This window comes from Stenella coeruleoalba (assembly GCF_951394435.1).
Source record: "Stenella coeruleoalba genome assembly, chromosome: 5".
Classification (NCBI taxonomy): Eukaryota; Metazoa; Chordata; class Mammalia; order Artiodactyla; family Delphinidae; genus Stenella; species Stenella coeruleoalba.
The window spans coordinates 70,810,270-70,834,176 of record NC_137150.1 but is presented as its reverse complement, the minus strand read 5'-3'; the positions used below and the strand labels follow the sequence as shown (position 1 = coordinate 70,834,176).

At 35.8% G+C, this 23,907-nt stretch overlaps 1 protein-coding gene across 5 annotated transcripts in view; it reads left to right on the top strand.

Moving 5' to 3' along the window:
- ATP13A3 (ATPase 13A3) overlaps positions 1-23,907 on the top strand; it is a 77,365-nt gene that overhangs the window by 29,615 nt on the left and 23,843 nt on the right. For all 5 annotated transcript variants that reach the window (XM_079923093.1, XM_079923091.1, XM_079923092.1 and 2 more), the window contains 18 exons: positions 1,293-1,427; positions 1,905-1,977; positions 4,306-4,437; positions 5,752-5,931; positions 6,077-6,234; positions 6,970-7,158; positions 8,755-8,816; positions 12,323-12,473; positions 15,082-15,198; positions 15,808-15,825; positions 15,972-16,125; positions 16,222-16,342; positions 19,925-20,049; positions 21,733-21,908; positions 22,428-22,550; positions 22,629-22,708; positions 23,447-23,489; positions 23,578-23,687. In XM_079923093.1, coding sequence (XP_079779219.1) covers positions 1,293-1,427; positions 1,905-1,977; positions 4,306-4,437; positions 5,752-5,931; positions 6,077-6,234; positions 6,970-7,158; positions 8,755-8,816; positions 12,323-12,473; positions 15,082-15,198; positions 15,808-15,825; positions 15,972-16,125; positions 16,222-16,342; positions 19,925-20,049; positions 21,733-21,908; positions 22,428-22,550; positions 22,629-22,708; positions 23,447-23,489; positions 23,578-23,687 — 2,147 coding nt within the window. The remainder of the gene's footprint in view (positions 1-1,292; positions 1,428-1,904; positions 1,978-4,305; positions 4,438-5,751; positions 5,932-6,076; positions 6,235-6,969; positions 7,159-8,754; positions 8,817-12,322; positions 12,474-15,081; positions 15,199-15,807; positions 15,826-15,971; positions 16,126-16,221; positions 16,343-19,924; positions 20,050-21,732; positions 21,909-22,427; positions 22,551-22,628; positions 22,709-23,446; positions 23,490-23,577; positions 23,688-23,907) is intronic.

Here is a 23,907-nt window from a genome sequence, read left to right as displayed (position 1 = left end):
CTCCAGTCTTTCTGGTTTGGGGCTAAAGTATAGAATTAGCTGTATTGAGTGAATACTTTTAGTAGAAGGTACAGATTGTTTTCCGTCAGTTCCTGAGAGTGGCCATATAATGCTGCTTTAGAGCATAGCAAAGTGTAATAATGATTAGGAATTAGAAACACTGGTTTATAATGTGACTTCATCAGTAACTAGCTTTGGTCATTAGAAGACCTTTCTCCCTGCTGTTCCTTTATTGGTAAAATTGTAGGAAATCCTTTAATGATCCATTTGATTTTTTTTAAGGGAACTTTTATTTATTTATTTATTTGATTTATTTATTTATGGCTGCTTTGGGTCTTCGTTGCTGCGCGGGCTTTCTTTAGTTGCAGTGAGCGGGGGCTACTCTTCATTGCGGTGTGTGGGTTTCTCATTGCAATGGATTCTTTTGTTGCGGAGCACGGGCTCTAGACACATGGGCTGCAGTAGTTGTGGCTCATGGGCTCTAGAGTGCAGGCTGAGTAGTTGTGGCGCACGGGCTTAGTTGCTCCGCGGCATGTAGGGTCTTCCCGGACCAGGGCTCAAACCCGTGTCCCCCTGCATTGGCAGGCGGATTCTTAGCCACTGGGCCACCAGGGAAGCCCATCTCGTTTGATATTGAAGTAAAATGGGACTATATATGTGAAAGTGCTTTAAAAAGTACAGAAGCATCAATTTTAAAACATTGGGGGTTATTAATGAAATTGGTAAAATACTATAAAATTTGGGTAAACAAAGTCCATTGCCAGGACTCCTTATCTTTTTTTTAATTCAGATTTTAATACTTAATTATTTCCTTAGAGAAAGCAAAACTGTAACTTATTTCATGTTTGTCTTCTCTTTGGACTCCAGTGAACCTTTGACTTATAAGTAAATTAGTGCTTCGAGTTCATAATAAGTAAACGTTTGTTCCAGTTGGTTAAAAGTTTTTGTATCCTTTAGCAGCACAGTAATTATTGAAAGTAAATGTATTTTATTGCTAAAGCAGAATGAAGAACAGCTAAATTCACACGTGTTAGCTGTTTCTAGCTGAATCTGTATTTGGGTTTGGTATGAACCTAAATGGGTGCAAATAAATTAAGCTTATTTAGTCAAACTCTAGTAGTTTGATGGTAAAAAAAAAAAAAAAAAGTAATATCTTGCCCTGCTCTTTGGGTAGTTACTTGTTACCGTAGGATACTACAGAGCTTATCCTGTAAGTATCCTGTTGGTTATTTCTTAAATCTGTATGCTTATAAATATCTCATTCAATTTGACTTAAAAATCTTGTTTTTTAGGTTCTCAACCCATTTTACATTTTCCAGCTGTTCAGTGTTATACTGTGGAGCACAGATGAATACTATTACTATGCTATAGCCATTGTGATTATGTCTGTAGTATCAATTATAAGCTCCCTATATGCCATTAGAAAGGTAAGTCCAATTTATTATGGGTTTCACAAATGTGTTTGTATTTTGTAATAACACGTAAGGTGTGTAGAATGATGCTTGGTATAACGTAAGTACTCCATACAGTTATTCTTTAGTTATGTGAATATGTACTCCCTTTCCCTCTTTTTTGAGGTGGGGGAAGGCAGCTGCTTTTTAAGAGTCAATGTATCGCTTGACTGCTTTGAGGCTGTAGGATCTATAGTTGCTTATCTAAGACTGGAATACTGGAGGGCTGATTCTGCTGTTTTCAGGGCTGTCTCATTAAAGTGCTTCTTATTTTGTCTAATGTTTTGAGCTAAAATATTGAATGATCTTTGAATCTTTTGGTCTTGACCTTTTCAAAGGCAGAGTGATATGAATTTATTATTTTAGCTTACCTTATTTTATATTACCCTTGCTTTCTAATAGCTTGAAGAGTTAGTTTATATTAACAAGTTAAATTTTTTTTCCCTGATTCAGCAATATATTATGTTGCATGACATGGTGGCAGCTCACAGTACTGTGAGAGTTTCAGTTTGCAGAGTAAATGAAGGTAAGTAAGTACTTCAGTTTACTCTTGGAAAAGTAAATTTAAAAAGATTTCCACTAAACCCTAATGTGTGAAGCAAGCCCAATATATTATACATATACACTTATTTCCATAAGAAATAAAAATGTGTGTTTGGATTTGTACTCATGTTTCTGTATCAAATTCATTCATTTATGTGAAATTGTATTTTTCTATAATGTGACACATACTATACTAGACTCTTGGGATACAGTGGATGGACATAGTCCTTGCCATCATTGAACTTCAGTCTAGTTGGAAAGACATGATAAACAGAAACAGTAACGTGTGATAAATGCTATGATAGGGAGAAGTCAGGGTTAGATATTAGAGCTCATTTACTGTAGGTGTCAGGGATGCCTTCTTTGAAAAGGTATTCTTAAGTGATTGAATTAGACAGATAAAAAGTAGGTGAGAAAGTGGTAAGGTGGGGGTGAGAGAGGGATAGAGGAGGGTTCTAAGTGCCCAGAGGCCTGGGTATTAGAGAGAGTTTTGTCATTGTAATAACTGAAAGCAATTCAGTGGCAGCAACTAGATAGTGGACAGCCTTTTAAGGCTTGTTAAGGGATTTGGACTCTCCCAAAAGGCAGAGGAAAGCCATTGAAGAGTTTTAAGTAGGAGAGTGATATGATCATATTTGCCTATTTGAAAAAATCATTCTGGCTGCCATGTTCGAACTTATTTAGAGGGGATTAATATTAAAGGCATGAAATGAATCAGGGTGAGGGTTGTGGAGATGGAGAGTGGTGAGATGGGTTTGAAAGATACTTAAATGTGGGCATTGAAGAAGATTTGATGATTCATTGGATGCAAGGTGATACAGTGGTGTCAGGCTGGGGGCATGGATATTGGTGTCATTTAATTAAATAGGGAACACTGGAGGAGAAGCAGGATTGTAGGGAAGGATAATGTTTTGGACACGTTAGTTTGGTGAGATATTGAAGAGGTAAAGGAGATAAAGGGGAGGCAGCACAGCATCATGGGCCTTGGAGACAGTAGCCGCTTTGATTGATCAGGAAAACCAAATCAGTCTGCATTCTCTTGGCTCAGTATACTACATCCAGGTGTAAACCCAAGTTGGCCTGGCAGGTTGCTTTCTTCCTTGCGCTTCCTGGTCACTTGCTAGAGTACTAGCTGATAGTTTCTGCCTCCCTAGCTGCAGTCTTAGATGTGTAGCTTATTGGTGCTCCTCCTCTCCCCACTCTGCTGCTGCTGAAGATCCTGGGGATGCTAGGACAGATGCACTGCTCAGTGTTTAGCTTCCTTATCCCCTTTGTATAGTCCAACAGATCATTGATATTTAGTTTCTCAGTGCACCTAAGAGGGTTAGAATTTCACGTGGCATTAAGGCATTGAGTCACGTTTTTAAAATAAGGGATCTTATTAAGAAATGAAGATTATTATACTTACTACATGCAAAATAGCATCAGAATTCTTTAAAAGTTGTTTCCTCATAGCTTAGTAAACTACTTTTACCTTTTTTTAGAAAGGGAAGAGTATTTGTCCTGCAGACTGACATCACAAACAGTAGTTTTCTCCTCACCCATCTTTGCTTAGAAACCAGTGTAAGTCTCTTCTAAGCATAGTTTAATAAAATCTAGGGGTAGGGGAAGAGAGAGAGAATGCCCAAATATAAGGCCACCTTTTACTTGGGAAGATCATTAAAGAAATGTTTAACTAACTTGAATATAATACATAAATTTCTAAGGAAATAATGAACTAGGTATGACAAAGTTTAATTTATTTTATAAATTGATTTAAAATAATATCTAAGATATTTTGGGACTATTTTAGGAATATTGAGAAAACAATGAGACATTATGGATTATAAATAGTAGCAACAAGAAAAAGAATGCTGTTAAAAAAGAAAGTGCTAAAATTTCAATGCTTTTATCTGTTTCCAAGGGATTACAGAAATCTGAGTTTATTTACCTGTTGCAGGGGGTCTCCTGTGTGGATTCATCATCTGTTTACTCATAGGGCTGATAGCTAAGATTGAGCATCCACCGTTGTAATGAGTGTTGAAGCCCACCTACCTGTTAGCTTAGAGGGGACTTGGCATCAACTCTGTGCAGTTGGCGTCCTATCCAGGGACAAACTAGCTGACACATTTAGACACCATGCTTTGTTAGCTTAAGGAATAATAATCTTATTTGTCAAAACTCTTCATCTATTGGGATTTTTCTATTTAACTCCATTATATTTTTAATGTATTTCTGAGATCAGGTGACCTTTGGATAGATCTTTTGTTTGCTGTATTCTTATTCCAAGTTAAAGAATATTCTTTTCAGACTTTTCTTTCTTTCAATTCAGAAATCGAAGAGATCTTTTCTACAGATCTTGTGCCAGGAGATGTCATGGTCATTCCATTAAATGGGACAGTCATGCCTTGTGATGCAGTACTTATTAATGGTACTTGTATTGTAAATGAAAGCATGTTAACAGGTAAACTAAATTAAATGAGTAAAACCCAGATGAGTTGTTTATAATGATACTAGGATTAAGTAGTTGTTGATTAAGCTATGTCACAATTAACTGTGCTGTTTGTGTCCTTTACTTATGAATGTCATGAATGTGATAGATATTTGTGAAAAGATTTTCTTTTTTTTTATTTTGAGGGAACCAAATTCTGCATTATACTCAGCTGTGATACTAAAGCACAATGCTGTTGTTCACGATATCTCGTCCTTCTTCTGTCCATTCTTTTGACATGAGGAAATGCTTTATAGTAAGGGAAGAGGAAAGAAATCCTTTGCCCACAGCATATTTACTTCTCACTTTGATATGCAAAAAGTGGGACTAGAAGAGTTGATATTTTTATTAAATTGGGGAGAAATAGACTTTAAAATAGCTTCCCTTTGGAAACTCACAATCTGGAGGTAGAGCTTTACATCTTTATTTTTTTAAATTTAATTTAATTTAATTAAAAAATTTTTTTTCTTTGAACATTTTTTTAACATCTTTATTGGAGTATAATTGCTTTACATTGTTGTGTTAGTTGCTGCATAACAAAGTGAATCAGCTATGTGTATATATCTTTTTATCATGACTATTTTTTAATTGTCATAGTCAACCTGGCAAGAAAGTGATTCCTATATAATACATTTTTGAACTGTTAAGAGTCTTAAAACACACTCATACACATAAATATCCCCACACACCTGTCACCTTTGACATAAGAAGTGTGAATGCTACAGAGCACTACATTTTAATGTTAAAAGAATTTGGCTCTTTTTTACTGTTAGAGAATTACCATACTCCTCTGCCTTGCTCGGATGCTTGTTCTCTTCTTACTCGTGTGTGTGTGTGTGTGTGGTGTGTGTGTGTGCGTGTGTGTGTGTGCGCGCGCGCGCGCTTGTGGTCTGGGAGTGGGTGGGATTAGGAGTGGATCTTCACATGTTGTGTGTGCTTGGGGTTGCAGAGTACTTCCTAGGTTAGTTCTCAGGGATACCAGAACAGGTGCTGAGGCGACGGTAGCAACCTCGTCTTCTTATTTGAAACTTGGCACAGTTATTTCCAACTGATTACCTTTGAGTCACAGATCACTTTCAGGAATTATTGTGGAAGACAAAATTTGATATTTCTGGGTAAGGAAATTGATAGACCAAAAGCTAATTGATTAAGCTATGTTATTCACATGTGAGAACTGTTAATAATTGTTGTCAACAGTATGATAACATTTAGGATATTTAACAACTCAAGATTTGTGTGTTTGATACTGATTTCTATGCTTTAACTTACGGATTTTTTTTTTTAAAGGAGAGAGTGTTCCAGTGACAAAGACTAATTTGCCAAATCCTTCAGTGGACGTAAAAGGAATGGGAGATGAATTATATAGTCCAGAAACACATAGACGACACACTTTGTTTTGTGGGACAACTGTTATTCAAACTCGTTTCTACACTGGAGAGCTTGTCAAAGCCATAGTAGTTAGAACAGGTAGAAAATATTTAATCTTGTCTTGCATGGTTTAGCACATTTGAAGCCTATCGAATGCTTAATAAGAGATTCTGTTTTGAGAGATAATTCTCATTTTCTTATAAAAATACTATATAATCATTTTATTCTTTAATTTTTTTGAAAGGATTTAGTACTTCCAAAGGACAGCTTGTCCGCTCCATATTGTATCCCAAACCAACTGATTTTAAACTCTACAGAGATGCCTACTTATTTCTACTGTGTCTTGTGGCGGTGGCTGGCATTGGGTTTATCTACACTATTATCAATAGCATTTTAAATGAGGTATGTACATGGGACCCTTAATAGAGTTTGATTCTTAGTTTGATTCACATGTGGCTCTTGAAGATTTGAAATGTAGCTAGTGAGACTGAAAAATTAAAATTTTAATTTAATTTAAATGAATTTAACTTAAAAAAAAAGCCATATGAGACTTGTAGCTATTATGTTAGAAGGTAGAGATCTAGAACATCACCATAAAAGCAGAAAGTTTTGATCAGCTCTGGTTTAGATGATCTTTTATTTGCTCTCTGGTTACTTTAAAAGAGGGAGGAGTGATCCCATACTCACCAAAAGCTTTATTTTTTCTTTTTTTAACCTCTGGTATATACAGCATTAAAATTACTTGTGATTACTGAATTGAAGGTATTTCTAAGGGACCTTGTCAAATTTCTTTTTTCTATCCCCTATAGAGACTAGCATAGTAGTTAAGAGTCAATATCTGATAATATTTGTTGACTTTGAAGTATGTAGTGTATGAAGTATATGGGGCTATTAAAGTAAGAATTAGCTTTAAAAATAGCTCATTCCCACAGTCCACTGACAATTCATTGAGCTTTCCATTTTGCAGAATGTCTAAAGGGAAAAAAATTATAGATAGTTAATACATGAATATACATACACACTTATTATATATAAGATTAAAAATGGTTTATAGACTTTTCACTAAAGAAATACCCCCATTGGGTTAATAAATATTTAATATTGGGGGTCTGACATTTATTTTTATGTTAACTGTAGGTAGAAGTTGGGGATATAATTATCGAGTCTCTTGATATCATTACAATTACTGTGCCGCCTGCACTTCCTGCCGCAATGACTGCTGGCATTGTGTATGCCCAAAGAAGACTGAAAAAAGTGGGCATTTTCTGTATCAGTCCCCAAAGGATAAACATCTGTGGACAACTGAATCTTGTTTGCTTTGACAAGGTTGGTTCAATGTCAATAATCATTGTCAAAGGTCACTTTGTAGCTTTTTAAGTCTAAAGTATTTAGATTAATGGTTTCTGTATTCTTTATCATCTAATTTGCACACGTTTTAAAAGAAATGTTCTTCTCATTTTTCTCTTTTAACTTATTTGGCACATGCATCATTTTTGTATTATTTCTTCTCATTATTTTTTCAATTTTTAATACTTTGGATATTGCTTATTTGCCCAGATCTACCATTCATATCCAGAATTATGCCTTATAGTAGTAGTAGTAAAATTTATCTGCTCTTTCACCTTTTTAACAGAATAGGCTCTATACAGATATAGTTACTGGAATGTTATTGCTGTAAAGTATATACATTTAGTGTTTGCTCTATGATTTCATTGAATGTGTTACAAAATTATGAAAGACACTGATTATATGATTTTATGTGAAAATGACAAATTTTGTACCTGTGTGAAATATACCTTGCCTCTTACAAAGGGTTCTTCTTTCCTCACCTGAAATTAGTTTTCCTAAAAGTTTAGAGAATTAAACCTTGGTCAGAAAACTTTCCATCTGTCTCTTCTGGGTGACTAACATGATAAGAATTTGATTTTTGTGCATCTTCATTATTAAAGAAAAAAATATGAGATGTATTTTATTAAGAGAAAAAAAAAGTCATATCCCATGACTGTGTTTTATATGAATCTGTTCAGAAAATTTTACTTAAAATTTTGCTTAATCTTTTTTGGAAATGTTTTTAAAATTTTTAAGCAGACACAAAAGTGGAGAAAAAGATGCAAGTATAATAAATCCTCGTTTGCCCATTATCCAACTTAAACAGTTACCAACATTTTGTCAGTCTTATTTCACTATCCCCTCATTTTGAAGGTGGCAGCATCAGATATGTTATTTCATCCATATACTTCGGTATATAGCTCTAGAAGATAATGTTTTAACAGAACTTACCACACTACCATTATCACTGCTTACTACACTTAACAAAATTAACAGTTCCTTAGTATTACCTAATATCCAATTCATATTCAGGTTGCTCTGCCTTTCTCAAAAATATCTCAAATTTTTACAATTTGTGTTTTCAGCCAGAATCCAAATAAGGATTTCATTAGTTATAATTAATCTGTGACCATTGCTTTTCTTGCCTCTCTTTCCCAGTCATCTTATTGAGGAAACCAGGTTATTTATATCTTGAATTTGCCTAATTGCACCTCTTGATGTCATTTAACTTGTTGCTCTTCCCTTTTTTGGCTCCCTATGCCCTAATCTCCCCATCTTGTGTTGGCATCCTTCATTGATTGATAGGTCGATTGGTGCATTGTTCCACCATTTAATACTATAAGTACATAAGTATACTATTCCACACATATCTCCCCCTACCCCGCCCCACCCACAAAGAGGAACCGCACCATAGGGAGTGTTCTGCACACTTTTCCTCACTTTTTGTCCTGCAAGTTACTCTGTTAGTACATGCACAGAGATCTTACTTATCCCCCTCCCCATCTTATAGCTGTATTGTACTCCATTATGTAGTTGCAGCATAGCTTTTCATGATTTTGTAAATGTGTGCTTTTTTTTTTTTTTTTTTTAAAGACTGGAACTCTTACTGAAGATGGTTTAGATCTTTGGGGGATTCAACGAGTGGAAAATACACGGTAATTATTAGCTAGACTTGATCATTTATTTTAGTTAATTTTAATAAATATTTTAATATATGAAACATTCAAACATATAGAAAGTAATATTATAGCTATGTACCCACCACTAAGATTATACAGTTGACATTTTGCCATATTTGCTTCAGATCTCCTAAAAGATTTAAAACATTACAGATATTGCTAAAGTCTTAACCTATCCCTTTTTCTATCCCTACCACCATTTTGAAGTTGTATTGTTATCTTTGCATGTTTTTATATTTTTACTTCATATATATCTACCCATAAACAAGATCTGTTTATAAATAAATATACACAACTGTTATGTACTGTATGTGTTTTGCTGCTTTTTTGCCTCATAACATTGTTTTCAAGATTCATCCATGTTGATATATATAGATCCAATTTATTAATCTTAACTGTTGTTTAGTATGCTGTTATGTGATTAAACCATAATATTTGTTCTTCAGCTAAGGTACAGTTTAACTTTTTCTCCCTTTTTCCTTCCACTTTCACAGTGTCGCAATTAAAATTCTTAGGCATACAACTTCTGTGAGCATGTGGTTGAGTTTCAGTAAACCAGCTTCTTAAAAGTTTCACTGCTGGGTCATACCGCACATGCATGGCCACAGCTCTAGTAGGTACTGTCTACTTGCTCTCTAAGTGATGGTGCTAACCTACACTCTCTCCCTCAGTGGGTAAGAGACCCTGCTGCTCCATATCCTTGCTAAACTTGCCATTGTCAGACTTCTAATTTTCCCAAATGGATAGATATGAAATGGTATTTCATTGTGGCTTTGTTCAGAGTTTCTTTGGAGTTTAAGCGTATTTTCACATTTTTGGAAGGAGGGTCATTTAGCATTCTCTGTATTGTCAGTTTATATCATAATTTTTTTAATGGTGTTGTTTGTCTTTATCTTATTCACTTGGTAGAAGTCCTTTGTATTTTCTGGGTGATCATCTTTTTCAGTACTATACATTAAAAATATTTCACCAGTCTCTGTTTCATCTTTTTACTTTGTTTTTGCTGTCTTTGATGCTTAAAAGTTTTACTACTATAGCTGTGTCTATGCCACTTTTATTTTTTCTCTCTCAAAAGTCTGTGGGATTTTGGTTTATACAGTCTGAGAGACTATTGTTTGGTTCATGTCATGTCAGAGCTGTCACATCTTCTTGGTAAATAGCGTGTCACATTGTGACCTTACTTATCCCTAGTGATGCATCATGCCTTAAATTCTGTTTCATCTAATATTTGTATAGTTTTACACCAGCTTGCTCTTGCCTGATGTTTGCCTCCTATATCTTTTTTTCTATCTCTTTACTTTTCAGTCTTTACGTTCACATTTATTGCCATCGTGTTCACATTTATTGTGATTTCAGATATATTTGAAATTATTTCTACCATCCCTCACCCCAATTCCCAAACACATTTTCTCATATTTCTCTCATTTTCTCAGAATTTATACATCCTAATCTTTTACTACTTGTCCTTAAGTTATTAATATTCATATTTAGAGTCTAAAGTCCATGGGAGTCTTTATTAGTTTCTAAACCCCCAAAACCCATGCACTGTACACTACTTTTACTTTCACCTCCCTTTTTATATGTATTTGTTGCATAACATTTTATGATTATGATTTTGGTTTTATACAGTCTGCATGCAAGGATTTACCTAGGTTTACGGATACCTTTGCTAACCGTTGCTTCATGTATCCCATTCCTCTGGATTAAATTGCCATCTTCTGTAACCACATTCATTAGTAGTTCTTTGTTTCGTTCTCTCTCGTGAATGATGGTGTAACTGTATAGATTCCTAGGTTGACAGCTGTGTTCCCTCAGCACCTTGGAGGTGTTATTCCATTTCTCCTAACTTCTTCTGTTATTGCTACTGAGAAGTCTTAGTCTTCTTTAGTAATTTTTTTTCTACTTTATTTAAAAAAATACTTCTTTATGCTTGATTTCTGCAGTTTTACCATGATCTTTTTCTTTGTGCGGTACTCATTTTGCTTCTAGATTCCAAAGATTCATGCTTTTCCTAAATTCTGGAAAATTTGCAGCCTTTTTCTGTTCCATTATGGCTTTTCCCCCATTCTTTGTTTTCTCTCCATCTGGGAATCCTAACCATACCCTGGACAAGAAATTTCATTTGGTTCTTTCCAAATCTGCCTCTCCCCTTTTCCCCGCCATGGTGTCTTGTTCTTTTTCTAAGTCTGTAATTTTAAAATGCCTTCTTTGCATTCTTTCAGATTGCCATTCTATTATCTCAAGTTTATGGGATTCTAATTCGGTCTTTGTTTTGTCTGTTGAGTCGTGAGAATTGTTTCCTGGTTCATTTTTAAATTATGGACTCATCCTTAGCAGGATTTTTCTGTGAGTCTCCTTTGTGGCTGTGTTGTGGGAGCTCCTCTCTAGAGAGTTTAGACTTTGGCCAAAAGTAGTGTCAGTGGTGCCAGATAAGCTGTAATGTTACTTTCATAACTTGGGGATTTCTAGGCCAGGCAGTAACATACATTCAAGCCCAAATGCCATCCTGAGTAGCGTAATGGTTTAGAGTTTACGTACTGACACCAGACCTCTTGTGTTTGAATCCTTGCTTTGCCACTTATATGCTGTGACTTGGCAAGTCACTTAAGCACTCTGCTTCGGTTTTCTCATCTGTAAAATGGGGATAATAAAACACCTTCCTGTGGTATAAGGATGAGAGGAGTCAAATAAATTTAAAGTTCTCGGAACAGTGCCTAATGCATAGTAAATATGTTATATAGATATTAACTGTTTTCTTGAATTTTGGGTGGGGGAAAAGAGGTAAGCTTATTCTTAGTTATGCCTTTGTCTGTGGGTAAATTTTTTCTAGTATACTCTTTTTCCAAGGGTGTAGCTCTTCCAGAGCACTGGCTGTCTTAGGTGAGAGGGATATTCTCCGTTCCAACTCCCCACTTTGTATGTGGCCACAACTTTGTCTCCTGTTCCCCGTGTGGTTATTAAAACCCAAGGCCTTAAGGGTACTGAGATGGCTCTCCTCCCTCTTCCTTTTCCCCCAGACAGTCACAGCATCTGTTTAAGGTCACACCCCTCTGGTTTTCCTTTCACTGTTCCTGGCACTTGAAATTTTCCTTTTCTTTCTTATGAGCCCAGTTTTGCATTTGAAAGGTAATGGCGTTACACATTCATTTTATGTTTTTACAAGAGAGTTTTTATGTGTTCTAATTTGCCATGTGTCCATAGGCAGGAGTTTTAATTATTGTTTAGTATGTAGCATTTTCTATACTGTTAATGTCTGGTCTAGTTACTCAGAATCTAAGGTAATAGTGTATTTTAGTCATGTATAATAATTTTCATGGAAGAAAATGTTTTTGAATGTCAAAATCTATAGTGAAAATTAATACATGCATAAATGCAAACATTTTATTTCTACTTTTTAAAATAATAAAACCTGAAAAGTCCTGTTAGACTATTGTCTTCAGTCTTGGGATTTATGAATCTAATTCAGTGAATTTTCTATATAGTTTTCTTTTGCCAGAAGAAAAGGTTTGCAATGAGATGTTGGTAAAGTCTCAGTTTGTCGCTTGTATGGCTACTTGTCATTCACTTACAAAAATTGAAGGAGTGCTTTCTGGCGATCCACTTGATTTGAAGATGTTTGAAGCCATTGGATGGGTAAGTTCAGTGTTTTAAAGTACAATTAATTAACTTTAGGAAAATAGTAAAAATTAACTTGCAAAGAATTGTTTCTTCACATTGTTTTGACAGTGGTCTGTCTTGTACCATAAAAGGAACTATGTAATTTCTTTTTTTTAATTAATTTATTTATTTTTAAAAATTTGTTTATTTTGGCTGCATTGGGTCTTTGTTGCTGCGCATGGGCTTTCTCCAGCTGCGGCGAGCGGGGGCCACTCTTCATTGCGGTGTGCGGGCTTCTCATTGCGGCGGCTTCTCTTGTTGCAGAGCACAGGCTCCAGGCACGTGGGCTTCAGTAGTTGTGGCTCGCGGGCTCCACAGTGCAGGCTCAGTAGTTGTGGCTCACAGGCTTAGTTGCTCCGTGGCATGTGGGATCTTCCCGGACCAGGGATAGAACCCGTGTCCCCTGCATTGGCAGGCAGATTCCCATCCACTGCGCCACCAGGGAAGCCCTGTAATTTCTAAAGTTACATCGCTGGAGAGATATTTATAATTGTCTAAAAAGTCTGTTTTAGTAAAATTGACTCATTCAAACGACCTTTAATAGAGGATGACCTGCTCAGGGCCCCGCTTCATGTTTACAAGAGAAAGCAGGTATCAGTATCTTGAGGCAGTAGGTCTAAGTCAGTAAGAAGATCTCAGTGACACAGTTCGTTGGGCATAGGGCAGAAGTATAGAGTGGGCATGTGTCTTCAGTGCTCTTTTGTCCCCATCCATGTACTACTTCCTGTGTCCTTACTCTCACACACGCACACACGCCTGCGCAGAGGTTTCTGTCTGTTCACTTCTTTCTGTTTGTTTTGTCCTTGATTATTTTAATTTCTGAGTGCTCGCTTGTGTTCTCTGGTTCGTTTTCTCTGTTCTTCTTTTATAGATGTAATAATAGTTTGTTTTTAAAGTTCCTTTCTTGCTTCTGAATTTTTAATTTTCTCTGGGTCAGGTTTTCTTCCCCCGCTTCCTATATTAATCTTCTCCTTTATGCTTTTAGAAAAAATTGAGGTGTCATTGACATCTCCTTCATGCTTTTGGTTTTCATTATGCATCTTGATGGTACTTTTATATTTAAGAATGAGGGTCTGATTTGATAGTTCTGGGTAGCTGCAACAAGGTTTTCATCCTTGTTCATATGTATGTTGGTCTGTTTGCCTGAGAAGTGTCTTCCCTGAATGGGAAGGCTGACTGGGGGAGCCTGTTGTGTACTGAGGGTGGGGCCCCTTCAGCAGGCATTCTTCAGTTTCAGGGGAGCAGAAGTAGTCTTTAGGTTGCTTTCCCCGCCCACTCCCCCAATGCTTGCACATGCAGTACTCTGGAATGCTGCCCCTCATATTAGCAGCCCTTCCTCCTCTCAGGTAGGTAGTTCGTATCTGTAGAGCATGACTCTGGGTTTTTTGGGGGGTTTTTTTGTTTCTTTTTGCTTTGCTCAGCTATTCTGGCTGATAAGAAATGTTCCCACCTCTCCTGTATGTCCTTTTGTGTTTATTCTGGGCTACTATTTCCTTCATTGCTGTATCCATCAATATGTTTCAGTCTCCTTGCTTTGCTTTCTGTTTACTTTTACAGGGTTGTTTCTTTTTGTGTGTTTTGTTAGTATTTTGAAAGGGAGGGAGATGAGTGAAGAAGTACTCTGCCACTTTCTGAAAGCCCACAGTAAATACTCATTAAATTTAATTCCTTAAAGGAGACCCACTTCATTTATAAGGAGTAGAACAAAGTACAGCTGATTCATCTCTGATATTCTCTAAAGCCGTTCTCCAACTGAATAGATTTTCAGTAGATTTTTTGTTCTGTATGTGAATCTTTCAAAAAGTGGGTTTAAATAAGTAAGTTTGTATAATAGCATGCTTTTTTGACTCTGAGATGCTTTGATGCTTGATCTTACCACAGAGTATCTATGGAATGTTTTTACATAACTGGGCACTACTATTATTTTATGTGATTAATACCATGTAAGGTGTTAAAATGTTTCTTAAGAACTGTGTAAATTGGACACAGCTCTCTTCCCCTTCATTTTCCCGTTGATGATTCCTTCACTTATAGAGCCAAATTAGTTGTATTGTCATGTGCGTGTATTTAATACAAGTTTTTGATAGAATTTTTCACCAGAAATATTTTAAAATTAAATTTCAAGGAGTTAGGATAGTAGTACTTTAATTAGACATATTCAAGGTGGGGAAACTAAATTCACATCTTTGTTCCTCAGAGTGCTCTTGACCCAGTGGTTCTGCTAACCGTATCTGAGTTCCACATATTTTTGAATCCTCTTCTGTTGGCAGAAAGGAATCCCTGGATGATAGACTGACAATTTTTGGAACTGCAAGGACCTTCTTTATCTTGCAGAAGTAGTCTTTAAACTCAACTGGTTGTAGGAGCAAAATTAGAGAAGTTTTTCTCTATTTCTTTACTAATCTCTGTCTTCCCTCTGCCATGAGTTGCTAGGACTTTAACTAACTAGCTTTGTTTATATATTGTTTTACTTTTTTTTTTTTTAACTTAACTGAAGATAGCCGTAATGTTTCATTTTAAAATGGAACCAGTGAATTGAATTTATGAATTTCATGGATCAATACTTTGAATATTTTCCTTTCAGATTCTGGAAGAAGCAACTGAAGAGGAAACAGCACTTCATAATCGAATTATGCCCACTGTGGTTCGTCCCCCAAAACAGCTGCTTCCTGAATCTACACCTGCAGGAAACCAAGAAATGGTGCAGAATTGTTTTAAGCTAGATAATACTGTTGGTGCTCACATTTTGTCCTCATTTTAAAATATTGCTGGAAGATGAAGTCACATGTCCTTTTTCTAACTCTAATAGAGATATGAATATGTTTACTGCATTTATCAGAAACTACACCTGGTGTGTTGCAGGCCTTCCGTGTAAAACATTGAGATTCAATTCTCAGTACTATTACTTTTTTCCTATATACTGAGTGGCTTAGTGCCTTGTGATTTAGATGCATGGTGGTTAAGACTTTTAAATTGCATCTGTATTCCTGGGACTTAATAAAAATAATATGTGAAAGGCTTTATTTTTAGGGTAATTTTTAAATATGTTCCTATTAGTTTATGTTAGAACTTAATATTTTAATATTTCTAGGATAGCAGAATGTTTTAAAATACTCAAGAATATACTTTTTTAAGAAATGGGAGGTGGTAAAGAAGCAATCTTAAAACCTGACTTTGAAATACTCCGAATTCCTTACTGTTTTCCAAATAATGTTTTGTGGATGTGTAGTTAAAATTTTTTTAGCTTGAGTGTGTTAATGGACTTAATTTATACTATTACTTTATTCTTTTCGTCTTGTTTTATTTTTAGGAGCTGTTTGAACTTCCAGTAAGTGAAGAATGTTTACTTGTTACCTAAGTATATCTTTTAAAAAAATTTTTTTTTTAAAATTGAGGTATAGTAGATATACTTGTGTATCTGTTTTAATTCTTAAAAAATAATAAATGGTTTGTGCATCTTTTGAAATTACGTAGGCTATTTATGAGATAGGAATTGTTCGCCAGTTCCCATTTTCTTCTGCTTTGCAACGTATGAGTGTGGTTGCGAGGGTGCTAGGGGACAGGAAGATGGACGCCTACGTGAAAGGGGCGCCGGAGGTCATTGCCAGTCTTTGTAAACCTGAAACAGGTAAGGAAGCAGCTAGGCTTTGAGTGAGATTCTGTTATTTGTGTAAGCTTGTAGTCACAATCCTACTAATGACCTTTATTTTCTCCTTCTTAAAAGTTCCTGTTGATTTTGAAAAAGTTTTAGAAAATTACACCAAACAGGGCTTCCGTGTGATTGCTCTTGCACACAGAAAATTGGAGTCAAAACTGACATGGCATAAAGTGCAGAATATTAGCAGGTAAGGTTGGTGAATGGTTTTTCTACAGCTTTTCCAATAAAGCATCACTTATGTTTATAAAAGTCTTGTACAATAATTTATATTCAATTACTATTTATTTATTAAATATTTATTGGATATATGCAAATATGTAACAGTTCAATGTTTGTTTTAGGCAGTTGAGATAAAAGTACAACTCTCTGGAACTACTTCTATTTTTTTAAAGCTACCTTACCTTTAAAATATTTATTTATTTATTTTTTGGCCGTGTTGGGTCTTCGTTGCTGCGCGCGGGCTTTCTCTAGTTGTGGCGAACGGGGGCTACTCTTCGTTGTGGTGTGCAGGCTTCTCATCATGGTGGCTTCTCTTGTTGGGGAGCACAGGCTCTAGGCACACGGGCTCAGTAGTTGTGGCTTGCGGGCTCTAGAGCGCAGGCTCAGTAGTTGTGAGAACAGGCTTTGTTACTCTGTGGCATGTGGGATCTTCCCAGACCAGGGCTTGAACCTGTGTCTCCTGCATTGGCAGGCGGGTTCTTAACCACTGCGCTACCAGGGAAGTCCCTCTGGAACTACTTTTAGTTTATTTGTTAGATATTTATTGAGTGCCTGCTATGTGTCAGGCATGTTTTAGGAACATAATTATGTTTTTGGTAAACATAATTCTACAGAAGTTTATTTTTCCCCAGTGATCTACAGTTACTCCTTGGTATTTGTAGGGGATTGGCTCCAGGACCTGCCTCACGGATTCAACTGTGAATTTTGTAGTACTGTAGTATTTATTGAAAAAAATCTGTGTGTAAGTGGACCCACACAGTTCAAACTTGTGTTGTTCAAGGGTCACCTGTACTTGCTTTTGCCCAGTAGCTGAAACCAAGTATCATGAGTCACAATAACCACACCCTCCCACCCTCACCCGCAAAGGTCAGATGGCCATTACCAGTGTCACGTTTACTTCCAGTTATAGCTATGGGTTTCACATTCAAGGATTGTCACTTTTACTATAACTGATAACAGACCGACCTTTTGAAGATAACACTTTTGTTTAGGAATATTTCACGGGGTACCTAGCATTTTGTAAGCAGAAAGAAATATTTATTGGCTATCCTGCTAATTCTGCCTATCAAACAGACTTTTCTTCTCACATCCCTGCCCTGCTGCCATTGTCTCTAATTCAGGGACTCAGCTCTTTAGTCCAGTCTTTCCTATATCTAATCTGTGTACCACACTATATCTACAGAGAGCTCTTTAACATTCAAATCTAATACTAGTCTTCTACCTGGAATTCTTATAAATAGCTCCCCATCATCTACTGGCGGAGTTCACAAGCAAGAATATGAATCAGGAAATAAACAACAGAATACATACTTAGTTAAAAAAAAAAAGTAAATGATTCAAACAGCTAATTATCAGAAAAAGACATGCAAATGGCCACTGAACACATGAAAGTGATAAGACACTTCAGTCTTGGGGAACTACAGAATTAAACCACAGCAAGACATGACTTCTTTCTTAAGGTTTACAGAATTGAAAAGATTGATGATATCAAGTGTTAGAGAAGGCTTGAGAAAATTTTAACAACATACTGCTACTGCACTATTGTAAATAACATGCATAGTACCGATCAAAATCTCAACTTGCTTATACAATTTGACCCAGCAAGTGCAGTTCTAGGAATCCAGCCTAAAGAAATATTTCTATGTGAGCATAAGGTTCAAATTTAAATAGTATAAATAACATGATATGATAGTGGTTAAATCCTGAAGTATTAATACTTCTGTTAATTATTCTAAGCGCATTATGTGAAAAGGGTAGGACAGTGTTTATAGTACAATCCTGTTTTTCTGGATGAGGACTAAAGGAGTGGAGTGGATAGCCAAATAATAACTAAAAGTAAAAACAACTTTAGGAATTCTACCTATTAAAACAGAATACTGGGGGAATTTGGTCTAAGCAGGGACGTTTAAAAAAAAAAAAAAAGACAGCGGCAACCAAATGATCTGATGCATGCATACGTGTGATTGGGAGCCACACGTGTAAAATATCATACCCTAATTCCTACGAAGGGAACATGAAGGGTTGTCTTTCTCTACGGTTTTGCCTTTTACCACCTCTCCTCCCCCACCTTAAAGACTGAGAACTGAGTTGCCTATGGTTCTTGAGCCTGTCTTTCAGGCATCCTTCTGTGCCTTGGACAGGCTGTTCCGTCTGTGCAGAATACCCTACCCTCCCTATCAACCCTTCTCTCTCTCTACTCCCCTTCCTCATCTTTCAACCAGGATCTTCTCTGTGTTTCCATTCTACCTGTAGGAACAGGTTTTGGCATTTCTCTTACAGCTTGAACCTGTATATCTTGAATTGAATATTGCACTGTTCATTAACTAGAGGGCAAGATTTCCATGACCTGTATCATTCCTGGGAGAGTTAGGAAACCAGCTGCAGCCAGAAACTAGAACCTCAGAGGAAAATGGTTACAGAGCTTTGACCCAGTAGTTTCACATCGGTACAGCTTTGTGCTTTGAATTGCATTTTCAGGCTTCAAGGCTTATTTCTCCTGTTACCACCAGCAGGATAATTCATATTAAGTTTTCTAACTATTCTTTTAATATCTTTACCACTCATTGTGTAATTATAAATTTCAAAGATGTTTAGATTTTGTCGCTGTTTACTTAAGCACCCTTATTTTGAATTTTGTGTAGAAAAACCATTTGGTTATTGCAAGTCTGAAATTTTGGCCCCATCTTCAAACCCCATTTTCACTATTGAAAAGAATATTTCTGTGATATAATTTTGATAGCTTTAGATTTTTTAAGAATGCAGCTGTCACTGAACAGACTTCATCTCCATTGTAGTGCTGAAGCACATATTATTTTTGCATAATCCCTTTGCTTGCGTGTCTGTTTCCCCACAAAAGGGTCTTGAGAGTAGAGATCATGCCTTTTCATCTTTGACCTCCCAGTGATGAGTGTACTACTTGGTGCACAGTAGATGATCAACTATTTGAAGAAATAGCATCTTGATAACTATTGAATATTAATATTCTGAAAGACCCATCTCTGGATCCTGAGTAGATCTCATTGTTGGACTACTAATAGTTTTTGTATCACGCTTCCAGCATCAAGAATTTGATCAAGAGTTTTATAAAATTCCTCAAAGACTTGATAATGAATCCAGTATAACTATTGAATGTGCCTGTGTACAGTTTTTCCTTTTCTCTTAACATTTAAATTAGAGTATATTCGATGGGGAATGGTAAAAAATAGATATATTTTATGGTCATTCATTTTGTAGGTAGGATACAAGATGAATATTCCTTAGTACTAGAAGTATTTAGTGTCTTAGACAAAGGTATACATTTCCTAAGGATCTTTATATGCCCATGTTTCAAGGGTAAAATTTAATTTCAAAATGTATTTCTTGGGAATTGTTTTTTCAGATTTAAGTTCATTGAGATTGAACTCATAAACTTATACATTTATGGTTTATTCAGCATATAAAATGTTTTAATGTATAATTTTTGGCTATTTTAAATTGCCTTATCAACATAAAATGAACAAATACTTGTTCTCTTGACTAAATCATTATGTTAAAATTTCTTTTTCTGCAGAGATGCCATTGAGAACAACATGGATTTTATGGGATTAATTATAATGCAGAACAAATTAAAGCGAGAAACCCCTGCAGTACTTGAAGATTTGCATAAAGCCAACATTCGCACTGTCATGGTCACAGGTTAGACTTTATAAAAGGACACAGAAAAAAATCGAGTATGACTCTTAGAGTTCAGGTTATCTAATATTGAGGAATGATGAGTTAGTTATAAAAGCATACTTATTACTGTTGATATATAGCTCCATCTAATACCACACTATTATCCTATAACTCAGGTAATTAAATTTATTATATAGTTGCTCCATCTTACATTGCCCTATTTCAGCTCTGAATACTTTTCCAAGATAGAGGACAACTTTACAATACACTTTGGAGGTCTAGCAAATCTGTATATAAGTATAATACAGTAGTGAAAGGCACACTGTAAATATTTAACTGCTCTTTTTTGTTATCTCTCTTTAATCATATATTTCTTATAGCAGTTGTTTTACTCTGCCTTGTGTTAGTTATTTGTAGATTTGTTTTCTCTATTAGAATATAAGATTCTTGAGGGTTAAGAATATGATTTACTTATTTTGAGACTGTCTGTAATTTTTAGAACTGTGCCACATACATGGAAAATGATTAATAGATATTTGTTATAATTATATTTTTATATATAAGATAGTACATTTATCATTGTTTGTGTGTAACAGTGAAAAGAGCCATTTTTTGGTTTCTTTCTTGACTGCTACATCTAAATGATTCTCCTGGTGTTTATCATACTGTTATGATCAACAGTTTATCATACTGTGGATAATATTAGATAATTCCTTTCTTAGTCATATGAAATTGTGGCAGCTCTTAAAGTGTTTTTTTCTTAGCAAATAATCACATTTAAGATATTCACTTTATGGCATTTACGTGTACAGTAAGACATACGGAAAAAGCTTGTGTACATTTTTATGTTTTAGACTCTGAGATCCATCTAATACCATACTTATTACCAGATAGCTCAAGTAACCAAGTTTATTAGCATCCCAGCAGTTCTTGGTTCTCATGATCCTGCTTCAGAGCACTTTGTCTGTATCACTGGCCCTTGTTTTCCTGCCCCGGACAGAATATGGCATTGTGTCTCAAGGATCTGTCAGGTCATAGGAAGACACGCTTGGAAATAGTGTGTGGGAATTGAAGGAAGAGACAATCGTGCCCTTCCATTCTGGTAGCAGTGGGCTCCCCAGACCTTTGCCTGCTTCTCCTGTACATCTGCATTTTCCTCTCTTGATCTTGTCTTTACAGTGTCTTTAGTTCTTTCCTTTCGTGACTGAGAAGTTGTCTATCTTGCTTCTCTTTATATCTTATAAAGATTGTATTCTTGTTACTTTGCTTATCTTTTTGTTTTGTGTAATCTTACTTTTGTAACTCAGTTTTTTCTGTGATGCTACTCTCATATTCTTGAACAGATTACCAGTCACTCCCAGGTTATTTCAACAATATTTATTGAGCACTGTGCCAGGCGTTGAATGGGTACCACTAGTCCATGACTCAGAAAGATTGAGACTGTATTTGTCTTTAAAAATTGTGGGTGAGAATGTTCTGAATATTTAGTATCTATGTGCTTTTGAATTATTTGAGGCTTCTTTTGATATATATATATATCCTGATTTTATTATTTTTAAACTCCAAGAGTAAGGACCTACATTGACTTCATTTTGCCCAGCCCAGTAATGGGGACTGTAGTAGATTCTCAGTAAGATTCTTGTTGTTTAATGCATTCATGTTTCTGTTGTAATGTTAATGTATTTTCAATATTTTGAAAATTAGGTGACAACATGTTGACTGCTGTCTCTGTGGCCAGAGACTGTGGAATGATACTACCTCAGGATAAAGTTATTATTGCTGAAGCATTACCTCCAAAGGATGGGAAAGTTGCCAAGATAAATTGGCATTATGCAGACACCCTAACACAGAGTAGTGATTCATCAGCAATTGACTCAGAGGTAATATCAAGTAGAATTTTCTTTTACAAAACTTGCTTGTTTTAATTTATTCTGAAAAAATGTGCATTAAAAACACAACAAAAACTCAACAAAAACAGAAGCCTGGGCCATCTCCTCAGAGACTGATTCATTCGGACTGGGGCAGATGTAGGTCTCTCAGTGTTTAAATTTTGATATTTAGCCAAAGTTGAGAAGCACAGTTTTAAAGTATAAGAATCCCAGATACTTATCCTATTTTAAAAGTAGTGGTGAATGATGCAAGTGATCCATAATGTTTAGCTCATGGATCATTTCAAACCGAAGCTGATATTTAGCCTTCCTTAAGTTTTATTTTTTAAATAAACAATATAGACAGATTACCTTAAAACTGAATTTTCTTTTACTTTCAATAAATGTTAAACATTCAGTTGTCTTGTGTAAAACATCAAATGAAAGAATTTAGTTTTGGATCAAATATATTTAAAATAGGATTGTGTTACTTGGTTTGGCTAAATATTGTTCTGAATGTCTTATACACAGGCTATTCCAGTTAAATTGGTCCATGATAACTTAGAGGATCTTCAGGTGACTCGTTATCACTTTGCAATGAATGGAAAATCATTTTCGGTGATACTGGAACATTTTCAAGACCTTGTTCCTAAGGTTAGTGATTTGGGTTATGTATGTGTTCATACAAATACACTGTGAACAGTATTTTGAAGAAATTTATATCTTTTCCAGTTGATGCTACATGGCACTGTGTTTGCTCGTATGGCACCCGATCAGAAGACACAGTTAGTAGAAGCACTGCAAAATGTAGAGTAAGTATTGGTGGATTTTGTTTTTGTTTTGGTTTTTTTGGGGGCCCTGCTGCGAGGCATGCAGGATCTCAGTTCCCTGACCAGGGATCGAACCCGTGCCCCCTGCAGTGGAAGCACAGTGTCCTAACCACTGGATCGCCAGGGAATTCCCTGTTTTTTTTGAATTGTAGTTTTGTTTTCAAAACAAGAAAAGTAACTAATATTTCATGTATATAAACTTGTCACCTGTAAGATAGGTAAGTGCCTCTTTAAAAGAGGCTCATCTGCTTATTTATTTAGGTAAAGTACAATATCCACCATTCCTTTTCTAGGTGATATCCATGAGGATATCCTTCACTCTTGAATGATAGAAGTGATGTTATACTTTTAGTAACTAATTATGTTTCAAGTTTTTAAGGGAGAAATCTTTACTGATAGCCTTAAAAGTAAGCGTACTAAAGACTAGGCAGGCCCAGTCTTTGCTCTAAACATTAGGAAACTGAGATGCCAAAATGATAAACTAATGGTTGCCCATCTTGTGACAGTACTGGAGCAGTGACCCAGGTCATTTGACTTGCAGGCTGGTGCTGTTCGCAAAGCAGCATGCCTGTGGTCATTGTAATGAAAAAATTCATTAGTCCCACTGGGGGAATCGGGGTCTGTCAGCTCTTCAAAATACTGTGTTGGAGGAAATCTTAAGTTAAAAGTTGTATGTTTTTAGAAATTAATCAAAATCTTAACATAATTTTTGTTTCTTAGTTACTTTGTTGGGATGTGCGGTGATGGGGCAAATGATTGTGGTGTAAGTATAGATTTTGTGATTTGTAGTTCTTTCTGTGGCCTAAATCACATGCACAAAACGCAAGTAATTTTATTCTTCAAACCATTAGGCTCTGAAGAGGGCACATGGAGGCATTTCCTTATCAGAGCTCGAGGCTTCGGTGGCATCTCCCTTTACCTCCAAAACTCCTAGTATTTCCTGTGTGCCAAACCTTATCAGGTAGTATACATTGAAAAACTTCCCATTATCTTTTTGTAGCTTGCTCTAAGAATATAGAAAAAAAAAAAAGTCATAGAAAGTAATTTGAATTTGTTTTAATGGTATGTTAGTGTATTTGATCTATAACTCTTTAGCAACAGATTGATTGCTACTGCTCATTTCTTCCAGTTCTGCTTTGGCTAAGTTCTTTTGGTAGAAAAGTGCTTTGTTGTAACGGTTG